The 13,146-nt window shown below is 41.1% G+C and overlaps 1 protein-coding gene across 4 annotated transcripts in view; it reads left to right on the plus strand.

Moving 5' to 3' along the window:
- The window catches only part of hnrnpll (heterogeneous nuclear ribonucleoprotein L like), a 59,267-nt gene that overhangs the window by 7,663 nt on the left and 38,458 nt on the right, over nucleotides 1-13,146 (plus strand). For all 4 annotated transcript variants that reach the window (XM_086179584.1, XM_086179583.1, XM_086179585.1 and 1 more), the window contains exons 3-6: nucleotides 6,841-6,950; nucleotides 8,633-8,760; nucleotides 10,283-10,368; nucleotides 11,025-11,121. In XM_086179584.1, the coding sequence (XP_086035710.1) occupies nucleotides 6,841-6,950; nucleotides 8,633-8,760; nucleotides 10,283-10,368; nucleotides 11,025-11,121 (421 nt within the window). The remainder of the gene's footprint in view (nucleotides 1-6,840; nucleotides 6,951-8,632; nucleotides 8,761-10,282; nucleotides 10,369-11,024; nucleotides 11,122-13,146) is intronic.

The following is a 13,146-nucleotide window of genomic DNA, read 5'->3' on the forward strand; positions in this document are numbered from 1 at the left end:
GGTCTCACAGCTGACAATGCAGATCAGAGCAAAAACCAAGTCATGAGGTCAAAGAAACTGCTTGCAGAGCTCAGAGACAGGATTGTGTCGAGGCACAGATGTGGGGAAGGCTACAAAAAATTTCTGCTGCATTGAAGGTTCCCAAGAGCACAGTGACCTCTATAATTCTTGGTGGCGGCAGCATCATGCTGTGGGGCGTTTTTCTGCAGCAGGGACTGGGAGACTGGTCAGGGTTGAGGGAAAGCTGAACGGAGCAAAGTACAGAGATATACTGAATGAAAACCTGATCCAGAGTGCTCAGGACCTCAGACTGGGCAGATGGTTCACCTTCCAACAGGACAATGACCCAAAGCACACAGCCAAGACAACGCAGGGGTGGCTTAGGGACAACTGTGAATTTCCTTGAGTGACCCAGCCAGAGCCCTGACTTGAACCCAATCAAACATCTCTGGAGAGACCTGAAAATGGCTGTCTACTGACAGTCTCCATGCAACCTGACAGAGCTTGAGAGGATCTGCAGAGAAGAATGGCAGAAAATCCCCAAATCCAGGTGTGCAAGTCTTGTCATCTCATACCCAGGAAGACTGGAGGCTGTAATCACTGCCCAAGGTGCTTCAACTAAGTACTGAGTAAAGGGTCTGAATACTTATGAAAAGTGATATTTCAGTTTTGTCATTATGTTGAGTGTAGATTGATGAGGAAAGAAATGAATTTAAATGGTTTTAGCATAAAGCTGCAACATAACAAATTGTGAAAAAAGTGAAGCGGTCTGAATATTTTCCAAACCCATTGTATATGTGTATGTATGTGGATTGAGATATGATTTATTGCTATTTTTTCTTTATCCTCACCTTTCTTGCCTTTTTCTGTTTTCATCCTCTACCCACTTCTTTTTTTGCATCTCCTTTGTCTCGATCTCTTTTTTGGCATTGTTAAATTATTTTTTGATCGCTCTCATTTCTTTCTCTCTCATCTATCGTATCATCATGGCCTGGAAATTTGGCCCAAAAATCTTGCCTGTGTATTGGCTAGAGTTATGGGATTTGGGATGGGGGGTGTCCCGGGTTAATGTAATTTCAGTTAGTTTATATGTGTTTGTGTTTTTTGTTTTCTCCTGTGAGCCTGCTGCTTGACAATTGTACGTGTTCAACTTAGTCAATTGCTTTACCTTTCATCTCTTCTGCTGGGATGGGAGCAGGTGGCTGTGTCTTTGACAGACGTATCAATGATTGCTATTGGCTCCCACTCGCAATCATACTCTGTCATATGATGGCATACACAAATACTCTGGGTACACTGGGTGGGGCTTTGAGATTTGTTAGTTGGAATGTTAATGGCATGAACTCCCCCATAAAATGCAACAAAGTGTTTAACCATCTTAAAGATTTAACCATTAAAATAGCCTTTTCACGAGACTCACTTTTCACCCTCAGGTCACCTTAAGTTTCTGAGGGAGTGAGTGGGTCAGCTCTTTCACTCCTCTTTTTCAAGTAAAGCCTAGGGGGTGGCAATTTTTATTCACAAATCTATGACATTCTCTGTGACCACTGGAGTGTCTGACATGTATGGGCGCTATGTCATCATCACAGGCAGGATGGTGTCGGAGGTAATTGCCTGACTTTGGCAAATGTGTATGGCCCAAACTGAGACAGTGATCTTTTTTTCAAAACCTTTTTTGCTCTCTCTCCGACTTGAACCCTCACCAACTCATTCTTGGTAGCGATTTTAATTGTTGTCTTGACCCATCACTTGACCGATTATCCCACAGGCCCTCTTATTTATCGAAATCGTCGAGAGTAATTCAGATGTTAATGGAGCAGTATGCGATAGCAAATGTCTGGTGCTTCTTCAATCTGAGTACTAAACAGTTTTATTTCTCACCTCCTCTGGCCAGGCTGACCCAGGATATCCAGCGGTGGTCTGTCTTGCTTTTCTCTCTTGCAGGGCATATAAACTGTGTTAAAATGAATGTGCTCCCCAAATTTCTTTATCTCGTCCAATGTATTCCCGTTTTCTTTACCAAACGTTTCTTTCCCAATTTCCCAATTTCTACGGAACAAGTCAAGTCAAGTCAATTTGTTTTATATAGCGCCAAATCACAACAAAAGTTATCTCATGACACTTTACAGGTAGAGCAGGTCTAGCACCACACTCCTTCAATGAATTTACACCCAACAATTCTCCATAAGCAAGCACATCCTGCAACAGCGGCGACGAAAACCTTCCTTTTAACAGGCAGGAACGTCGAGCAGACCCAGGCTCAATGGGGACAGCCTTCTACTTTGACCGGTTGGGGGGAAAAGAGAGCAGGGGAGCGGGGCAGAGACAAAGACAGATAATGGAGGAAGATAGATATGCAGATGGAAAGAGAGGGACAGAGATAAAGAGAGAGAGAAAGGAAGAGACTGATGGACAGACAGAACATGAGCAGGTGGAGCTACGGGTGGCAACTTGAGCCTCTTCAGGTCTGCAGCCTCCTCCAGCAGCACCCAGGATCTGGGATGAGGGGAGCCCAAAGGCTCCGGAGAAGAAGACGAGTTAGTAATATGTATGAGTATGATTTATGTATGACAAATATAGGAGGACAGAGAGGAGTAGAGAGAAGCCCCAGTGCACCATGGGAGATCCCCCAGCAGCCTAAGCCTATAGCAACATGTCTAAGGGCCAGCCTAAGCAGCCCAACGATAAGCCCGATCAAAAAGGAAGGTCTTAAGTCTGCTCTTAAAGGTCGAGAGGGTGTCTGCATCCCGGACCGAAACTGGGAGACGGTTCCACAGGAGGGGAGCTTGATAGCTGAAGGCTCTGCCTCCCATTCTACTTTTAGAAACTCTAGGAACCACCAGTAACCCTGCATCCTGGGAGCGAAGGGTTCTAGGTGGATAATAGGGGACTAGGAGCTCTGTCAAATATGAAGGGGACTGACTGTTTAGGATTTTGTATGTTAGAAGGAGAATTTTGAATTCAATTCTAAATTTGACACAGAGCCAATGCAGAGAAGCCAGTACAGGAGAGACATGGTCTCTTCTACTAGTTCTCGTCAACACGTGGGCAGCAGCATTTTGGACCAGCTGGAGAGTCTTTAGGGACGTACTGGTGCAGCCTGATAGGAGGGAATTGCAGTAATCCAGCCTGGAAGTGACAAAGGCATGGACTAGTTTTCTGCATCCTTTTGAGACAGGATGTGTCTGATCTTAGCAATGTTTCGTAAATGAAAGAAAGCAGTTCTAGAAATTTGCTTAATGTGGGCATTAAAGGACAGATCCTGATGGAAGAGAACTCCTAGGTTCCTTCTGGTCATGCTGGGGGCCAAGGTAATTCCTTCCAGGGTACCTATCTCATTAGATAGGGTGTCTCTAAGATGTTTTGGGCCCAGGACAATGACTTCAGTTTTATCGGAGTTTAATAAAAGGAAATTATGGGTCATCCATGTTTTTATCTCCTTTAGCCAGGCCTCCAGTTTAGTCAGCTGATTTATTTCATGTGGATGCATTGATAAGTACAGCTGTGTGTCGTCAGCATAACAGTGAAAATTAATTGAGTGTTTCCTAATAGTGTGACCAAGAGGAAGCAGATAAAGGGTGAAGAGGATTGGTCCAAGCACAGAGCCTTGTGGAACACCATAAGTGACTGCAGTGGTTTCCGAGGGTTTATCATTAGTTAGTACAAACTGAGATGACCTAGTAAATATGACCTGAACCAGTTAAGTGCGGTTCCTTCAATGCCAATGACATGTTCCAGTCTCCGTAGAAGGATATGGTGGTCAATGGTATCAAAAGCTGCACTAAGATCTCATAAGACCAGCACAGAGACCAGTCCCTCATCTGATGCTAGTAGGAGGTCATTGGTAACTTTGACTAGTGCTGTTTCTGTGCTATGATGAACCCTGAAACCTGACTGGAAATCCTCTAATAGGCTGTTACTATGGAGAAAGTCACACAGCTGTTTAGCAACTGCTTTCTTTAGAATTTTGGAGAGAAATGGAAGATTTGATATCGGTCTGTCGTTGGCCAAAACTTGTGGATCCAGGGTTGCTTTTTTGAGAAGGGGTCTAATTACTGCCACTTTAAAGGACTGTGGGATGTAACCAGATAACAGTGACACATTGATCATATCTAAGAGGGAGGTGCTAACGAGGGGTAGCGAGTCCTTAAGTAGCTTGGTTGGGATGGGGTCTAGAAGACAGGTGGATGGTTTAGAGGAGGAAATTCTTGAACTGAGCTCATCAAGGCTAACGGTAGAAAAACTGTCAAAGTGTACGTCTGGTCCACCAGCAGCCTCTAAGGCGTCTGAGGCTATAGGTGCCATGTTGTCAGCTGATGGCAGGAGGAGGTGAATTTTCTCTCTAATAAGGAGAATTTTGTCATTAAAGAAGTCCATGAAATCTTTGCTGCCCAGGGAAACAGGAATGCTTGGTTCAGTAGAGCTGTGGCTCTCTGTCAGTCTGGCTACAGTACTGAAGAGGAACCAGGGGTTGTTCTTGTGTTCCTCTATTAGTGTTGAGTAGTAGGCTGCTCTCGCTATATGAAGGGCTTTCTTATAACTTTGAAGGCTGTCTTGCCAGATGATATGAGACTCCTCCAGTTTGGAGGAGCACCATATTCTCTCTAACTTCTGGGTTTTTTGTTTAAGCTGTCTGGTTTCTGAATTGTACCAAGATGCTTGTTTCCTTGGATTCATAGTTTTCTTTTTTAATGGGGCAATTGAGTCCAAAGTTGATTGTAAGGTGCCTGTTGCACTATAAATAAAATGATCAATTTGGGAGGGACTAAGGTTGACGACATTTTCCTCTGTAACAATGGGACATGACACTGAATTAAGCGCCACTGGAATCGCTTCCTGAAATCTAGCTACAGCCTGATCAGATAAACATCTGGAAACCACTGTTTTCCAGAGTGGAGTGTAGTTGATTAGAATAAATTCAAAAGTGATTAATTGATGGTCTGATAAAAGCAAGTTCTGTTGAAATACAACTAGAAGTTCAACTTCAATTCCATATGTTATGATGAGGTTGAGGGTGTGGTTGTGACGGTGAGGCAGTTCATGAACAGACTGATGGAAACCAATTGTGTCTAGAAGAGAGAGAAAAATGCAGTACCCAGACTGTCGTTATCAACATCCACATGAATATTGAAGTCACCTACAATAATGACTTTATCTGATTTGAGAACTAAACTGGATATAAACTCTGAGAATTCAGATAAGAATTCAGAGTAAGGAGCAGGAGGGCGGTACACAATAATAAATAAGAGCAGCTGTATTGTTTTCCAGGCTGGATGAGACAAACTAAGAATCAGGCTTTCAAATTAATTGAAACTTGTTTTGGGTTTGGGATTTATTACTAAACTTTTGTTAAAAATGGCAGCAACTCCACCTCCTCGGCCAGAGCCTAGGGGAATGTGAGTATTAATGTGACTGGGAGGAGTGGATTCATTTAGACTAACACACTCATCATCACGCAGCCAGGTTTCAGTGAGACAGAGCAGGTCAATACAATTGTCAGATATCAATTTATTAACCAATTCAGTTTTTGGCGTCAGAGATCTGATATTCAAAAGTCCACAACTAATTTTTAGATTTTTTTGAGTTAATTTAGTGGTTATGTTAATTTTGTTTTCTTTTAACAAGAAGGACCCTAGAATTTAAAAAAAGGAACTTTACAAAAATCCAAGGAATTGGGTGGCCTCGCCCTTCCCAACTTCTTACTCTACTACTGGGCAGCAAACATTAGAGCCATAGTGCTGCTGCACTAATAACCAACCCCCATCCTGGCTACAGGTTGAGGAGGCCTCATGTGGTTCAGCATCTCTGTTGTCTCTCCTGTGCTTCCCCACATCAATGTCACTGTCTGCGCACTCAGATAGTATTGTTGTGACGAACTGTCTTAAAATCTGGACACAATTTAAACAACTTATTTCAAAAATTTTTGCCTGGTCGGGCTCCTGTGTGCTCAAATCCCCTCTTTACTCCATGGATAATTGATAATGCTTCCATCATCTTTACATGGTGTGTGGGTGAGTGTGTTTATATATGTATATTTGTGTGTGTGGGCAAGTGAGTGTGACAGTTGAAGGGTCAGAGAAGACGGGAAAATGTGAATAGCATAAGCATTTTTTTTTTTTTTACAATATTATCTGCTACTCTTAAGCATTCAGCAGTCAGTTGTGTTTTTTTCTTTTCTTTTTTTGTTTATGTATCAGCTGTCTGTTTGATTTGGGAAGGGGAGGGGTGGTAGTGTAAATTGTGTATCCTCACCATCTGTCTGTGTGCTATGTAATCCTCTCACGTAGTCTACCCGTGAGGACGACTGTACAGAGACTTGTATTAAAATTTCTATAAATATATCATTAAAAAAGGAATTGGACAGGACAGATGGTGGAGACATGGAGGCTGAAATTAGTGATTTGCCTCACTTCTTGAAGAAGCACCTGGATCTTCATTAGCCAGTGGTGACCTTGATGACCCTGGCTATCTCAAAAAAAGCATGTTACTGAAGACCTGAGAGACTGGCTGTGTCACACATGACAGATATGATCAGAGTGGTTGGTCCAATTGATGACAGTGATTATTGGCAGCAGTGACTGTCTCCATGCTTATATTTTGTCGTGCAGATGGAGCCAGTGTATTTTTTTAAGGCTTATGTATAAGAGGGAGGGGGTCCATTGACAGTCTCTGAGTCTGTTGAAAACAAACCTTGGGGGAGGCAGTGTGAGGCCATCTCAGTACACAGAACATGAAAGTTCTGTGGGTTTGATCCTTGATGCCTTGCTCCTGTGTTAGAGGAGAAGTCCAGGTGATTTAACTCATAATGTTTTTGTCCTGTATTCATATTCCTGCCTGTAGTTATGTGATGATGATGCCATTCAAGCGCCAGGCCCTGGTGGAGTTCTCTGCGGTGGAAAGTGCTGACCACTGTGTTTCCCGGGGAGCAAAGGAGCCTGTATATATTGCAGGTTTGATTCCCAGGATTTTCATTATGTAGACTAGACGTGTAAAAATGGGCCAAAAATGACTCCTATATTGCTGCACAAAACTGATTAAAAAAATAAGATATTGTCAGATAGTTACCATAAGAGTTCATTTGAAAAAAACCTACCCTTCTCTCTTTGCCTTCATTGTGGTTGGTGTTTGTGAGAACCGAATTTACATTGTTTCTATTAAATAGATTTTTTTATATATACATTTTAGTTAACCACTGACTGACCAAAATCTATGTCCTATTTCATGAAGAGGTCAACTGGCTCATGTATTTGATTGAAAAATGAAGCCCATATCAGTGTGTCTGCAGTTGTCCTCCAAAAATGTTTCAGAATGTTTGAAACCCTTTAGATTACACTTCTTAACAATGTCTTGTCTGTGGCTAAAGTATCCTTTACATGGAAACATGCTCCACAAACCAACATTAAGAGTACATAAATACATCTACAAACTATTTAAACCAAAATCTTTAAACTAAATCCACAAACCTACATTTGTACACTGTACATATGAACTACATATATGAAATAGAACAACAACCTATACTTCATCTATAGGCTACATCTGTAAACTACATGACACAGGTGCAATCTTTTTCTGTCACACACTGCTACTCTTGTGATAATATACCAGAACTACTGCTTTTGCTGTTAAGTTAATGAGTCAGTACTCTTGTGTTGAAAGGATGACACACCCAATCACTGTACACCCCCAATACATTTCGATTCTTATAAATAACACTGCAGAATTTGCTCCCAGCAACATTTCAGCGCTCATACACACCTAGGGCTCTGTCAGACTGGTAAGAAAACACTAGACGCACCTCAGGGTGGTTAAGTTCAAACAAAAAATTGTTTTCATGGTACTCTTATATCTCAGTAAATACAACAAAATAAGACTGCAAGTAACAAAGTATTAAAAGAAACAGGTGTGTAATAACATAAAATTCAGTACACCTTCCATAACAGTTTAACAGCTAGTAAAAGTGAGTGTCTTAACTCATTTCCTCAGTTTCTTTCCTGCCATTATGTCTGCTGTTACTACTATTACTGCTACAACTACTAACTGACACATGTTCTATTACTAGTATTTCTACTTCTACTACTACAACTATAATTGCTACAACAACAAATGTTGTTGTTGCTCTATGGGGTCATTATAGTAGCGAAACAGCTGCAAATGGTATCTCAATTTGCAGCTTATTTGCTACTATAATGCCCTTCTACTACTTATAGTAGTTCTACTACCACTGCTGCTGCTGCGGCTGTAGTTAGATGCTCAGTCGATACACATCCACCGTATGAAGTGCAACTTGAATACATGAAAAAATTATCAGGGTTAATCCATATTTTCCTGATTAGGGTGCACGTCACTTGTTTGAAATTAACTACATTGTTTGACTTATGTCATTATCAGAGTTACATTATGAGGGTTACATTTTTCTGTACAAATATTCTTTGACACTAATCATGAAAAAAATAATTATGACAGTAATAATAATAATAAAACTTGATGATCTCACCTACAGTTTGGCTGTATGACAGTGATGCAGATATTATATTACAGTCTATGTGGTATTGATAAGGCCTTTAAAGTCCTCAACTGAATCGTGTAGATGATAGGCTGATGTGATGCTGTTGTCAACTGTGTTCATCAGGTCAACAGGCCTATTTTAATTACTCAACATCCAAGAGAATCACTAGGCCTACCAACGCTGACAATCCCAACAGTGGCAACAAGGTCCTTCTGCTGTCAATCCAGAACCCTCTCTACCCTATCACCACGGTAAACACACATGCACAAGCACATACTATGATACATAATTGTTATATCATTTGTTTATCACTATGACACCATGTCTGTCTGTTGCCCATGGGAAGGTCCTGCCCTCCCGTTATAATTCTGTTGACCTCCCAGATCAGGGCATTCTATACCAGTTTCTTGCCACCCATGCGAGGAGCGTTGGTGAAATACCTCACTTTGTTATCAAAGAACCAGAGATTATGTTAAGTAATTTCATTTTTTTGTAACTTGCTCAGTGTTTAACTATGGCAGATATAGCCCACCCCACATTGCATAATCTCCCAAAGCTGTAATGCATACTGACCCAATCTGAGATTCCCTCCAATTCAGTCTTGCGGATCTTGCCTCCAGTGCTTTAATTCTGATGGGGGCTGCTACACCCTGTACATGTAAACCAGCTATATAGCTTCCACCATCCAATGAGACAACCTCTGGCTGGACAATGGCTCACCCTTGTGAGGCATGTCTCAAGACTCAAACAGCTTGACAATTCTCCTGAAAGATGCTGTCTGTCCACATAAGCCTTCATTACCCACACTGGGCATAACAAATGTTTAAGATGAAAAGCCCAATGTGTGGCATCTATATGCCGACTCCAACACTCTTGACACAAAGGCCATAAAGACACCTTTGTAAAGCCAGGAGCGAATTGCGTACAGACTAGATATGTCCATAGCTTCTATAACTCACTCACTTCCATAGTCATATTCTGAGCTAACAGCAACAGGTTTAAGTGAGAAGAACTTCAATCCTTCACCCTCCAAGTGTTCAAATGGATTTTGTGAGAGAGCTTCCAACACAACAACAATGGTATCAAGTGCTTTGACACTGGGAGCTTGCGCCCACACCCCATGCATAAACAAGCATACCAGAGGATGCTGACCAGCCAGTTTATTCCCCAGGCCTATATGTGAGCTGAAATAGCAGGCAGATAAACCCATTTCCAAGAACTGACCCCGATCAGATTATATTGAAAGACTGCTTGAAGTTAAGCTATTGCAGTCAGTTGAACAAGATCATCTTTAAACTTGAGTTTTTCTCTGAATGACTAATCAGTCTGAAATAAATTTAGTGTTGTGCAGATGAACTACACAAATTCAGTCAGGTAATCAGTATATTCATCTCCTTTAGATTTTAATTCAGAGAAGGCCTTTCTCCTCATGGGTTACTCGTATAAATCCTATCCTATAAATCCTCATTTTATTCCTTCAACTGTCCTTCCATCTTAGGATGTGGGCAATTCTTAAATCATGCCAGTTTTCTCGATTATTGCTGTAACATTCTTTATTTATGTTTGTAATTAATCTCTGGGTTGATTTATGATCATAAGTCAAATCTCTGATCAGAATAAACCTGTTCATAAGAGACATGTAATGTATTAGGTGTAATGATCATTTTGATCCAGACTCTGTGCTGTTAGACCCCCCTCGATTTTTCATTTCTCTTTCTCCTCAACACAACTGGTGCCATCCTGTCACTTTTTGCTTTTGAATATTTTTTCCAGGACGTTCTGTACACGGTGTGTAACCCCATTGGCAGTGTGCTGAGGATTGTCATTTTCAAGCGAAATGGAATCCAGGCCATGGTGGAGTATCCATGCCGTGTGTGTGTTTGTGTGTGTGTGTGTGTGTGTGTGTGTGTGTGTGTGTGTTCTCTTTCCCACATAAATGCCATAGAATGATTAGATTTGATTGATGGTGGTGTGTGCGTTCTTGTACTTGCTACATATTGAGGACTAGAATACATATTTAACGAACAGAGTGAGGACATTTTTGGAAAGTGAGGACATTTTAGCCGGTCTTCACACCTTCAAAGGCCGTTTGAAGGTCAAGACTTGGTTTTAGGGTGGAGGTTAGAATCAGGTTCTGGTTAGGGTCAGGGTCAGTTGAGATGGTTAGGTTTAGGGCACAGGTGTCAAACTGATCCAGTAAAGGGCTGGTATGGCTGCAGGTTTTCATTCCATCCGAGCAAAAGCAACACCTTATTCAACTTAAATCAGTCAAGCTGTGTCCACACAGCTCATTTGTTGGATCAGGTGTTGCTTTTGCTTGGTTGGAATGAAAACCTGCAGCCACACCAGTCCTTTACTGGATCAGTTTGACACCCCCGGTTTAGGGTGAGGGGCTAGGGAATGTATTGCATCAGTGAAAGTCCTCACAAAGATATAAGTACAAGGGTGTGTGTGTGTGCGCGCGCGCACACACACACATATGTCACTGAGTTATCCTTAACCAGCATGCCTGCAGGTTTGAATCTGTTCAGTGTGCTCAGAAGGCCAAGGCTGCCCTGAATGGAGCTGACATCTACGCTGGATGCTGCACACTCAAGATTGAGTATGCAAGAGTAAGAGACACTGAACACATCACTGCTGTCAGTAGTGTCTGCAGAGCTGAATAAACAAATGTCATTGTGTTTGGCCCTCTTTACATCTGGCATTAAAAGTGCATTTTTTGTGATCAGATTGCATTTGGATACATGACCACATACAGTTCATCCTGGCATTAATATGTGTCTTGAGTATCAACATTTGGATCCAAATGCAATTTTATTGTGCTCTTTTCCGCTCAACCAAAATTCATGTGTTCCTCTTCCTCTGATGAATGTCTGTTGAAACATTTCTGGCGGGAGCTGAAACAATAACAATGGAAATCTGTAAGTTACATTGCTGTATGGAATTCTGATTGCTTTTTGAAGTAGGAGAAGAAACTGTCTTCCGTGACTGGAATACTGGGTGTCAACCTTATTTAGGCGCTGTTAACTTTTGCTTTGCAAACATTGCTACTGGTAAGTATGAGCCCCCTTTACACCACCGTTATGGCAAGTAGCACCACCTTAAATTGTTTCTGCTACATCAATGATGAATTTCACCCCATGGAGTTGCATATGGATTAATGCTTTTACACTTACACTGTTGTTCAATGTGGTTAGAATGTGTCCCTGACCAGCTCCAAAGGTGTTTTTGGAAGATCCCAATCTTTTCTCAGTGCATCTTGAGTGTATTTATACTTGCACTTGAATGTCATCAAGTGCTGTCCCATTTGCAATCCAATTACAAAATACGCATTTTTTATGCCAGGTGTAAATGGGGCCTTTGATCATATTTTCAGGAAAACCTATTAACCATTCATGAGAGATGTAAAGAAAAAAAAAAACGTTCACAACTATGAATAGATTTTCAAATGTTCTTGAAATGGCTCTCTGTGCTGTGTTATCTTCTCTTTATTGCCTGTAAGGTAGCCATAGAAACATGGTGAGATTAAACATGGTGGTGCATAGCTGCTGAGAATTCATTCACAAATACTTTTCTTATAACCTCATCAAATTATTTAGGCTCTATATATACTTAGCTGCATAATTATACAGATGTATTGTACTGCTGCATTAAAATAATTCCAGGAAGTACAACAACTAAAACCAGCAATGTTTGGATTTACATTTGGAAACAGATAATATCAGTAGTCCATCTGTAACGATACACTTGAGACAGTAGATGTGGATGTGGACTTTGAGAACTAGCAGAGTGCCTCGTATCATGATATGTAGTGACACAACTAATGTGACCACCAGAGTGAGAGATATTTTAACATGAGGGGAAGAGACTTTGTTATCCTGTGATATATTAATGCTTATGACTGATCTCATTACTGCAATGTCTGCTATGTAATCCTCTCTACTCTCTACTGCAATTTGAACCCCCAGCAGTTGTGTATATGCTGATATGACAGAGTTACAATGGCTGAGGGACTAGCAGTAGGGATGAGGTTTTTTGTTTTCTCTGGTTTTGCTGTCGGCTGCCTGTGCAGACCATGTACATATACAGCACTAAGGGCTGCTTTTAATATAAATTATCTTGATTCTCATTGTTTATATTACTTCAGTTAGTGAGACTTGTCATTTCTTTTTGATTTATTGATCCTGAAGGTCAGATCTGTGACTGTCATTCCAGATTTGCTCTCAAACCTATTTTGTTTGACTACATAAGAGAACAACAAATTAACCTCTATACTTTTTTTCCTTGTAGCTTCCTAGTAAATGGGAGTTTTACCTCTGACATGATATCTGTAGTGAGAATTTTAAGCTAGTCCTGAAAGCTGAAATTTAGGATTATTTGGAAAAGTCAGTTTTGTCCCCCTTCTGCTTCTTGTTTGAGGAAACTTAGAATCTTTGTTGTAATTGATTCTGTCACAAAATTACTACAAGTAAAAAAAACCAACTTAACAGTTGATTTCAGATTGTTCTTGTAAACACCCACAACCTGGCAGGTGCCCTTAATTCCTGCTGTGGAAAAGGCAAAAAAAAAAAAAAATCATCAAATCCTCTGCCAACCTAGAAACCCTAATCAAAGGCCTCATGATCCTGGCATTTATA

The sequence above is a fragment of the Aulostomus chinensis genome, chromosome 16 (assembly GCF_037954235.1).
Source record: "Aulostomus chinensis isolate RoL2024-O1b breed Wild chromosome 16, RoL_Achi_v1.0, whole genome shotgun sequence".
Taxonomy (NCBI): domain Eukaryota; kingdom Metazoa; phylum Chordata; class Actinopteri; order Syngnathiformes; family Aulostomidae; genus Aulostomus; species Aulostomus chinensis.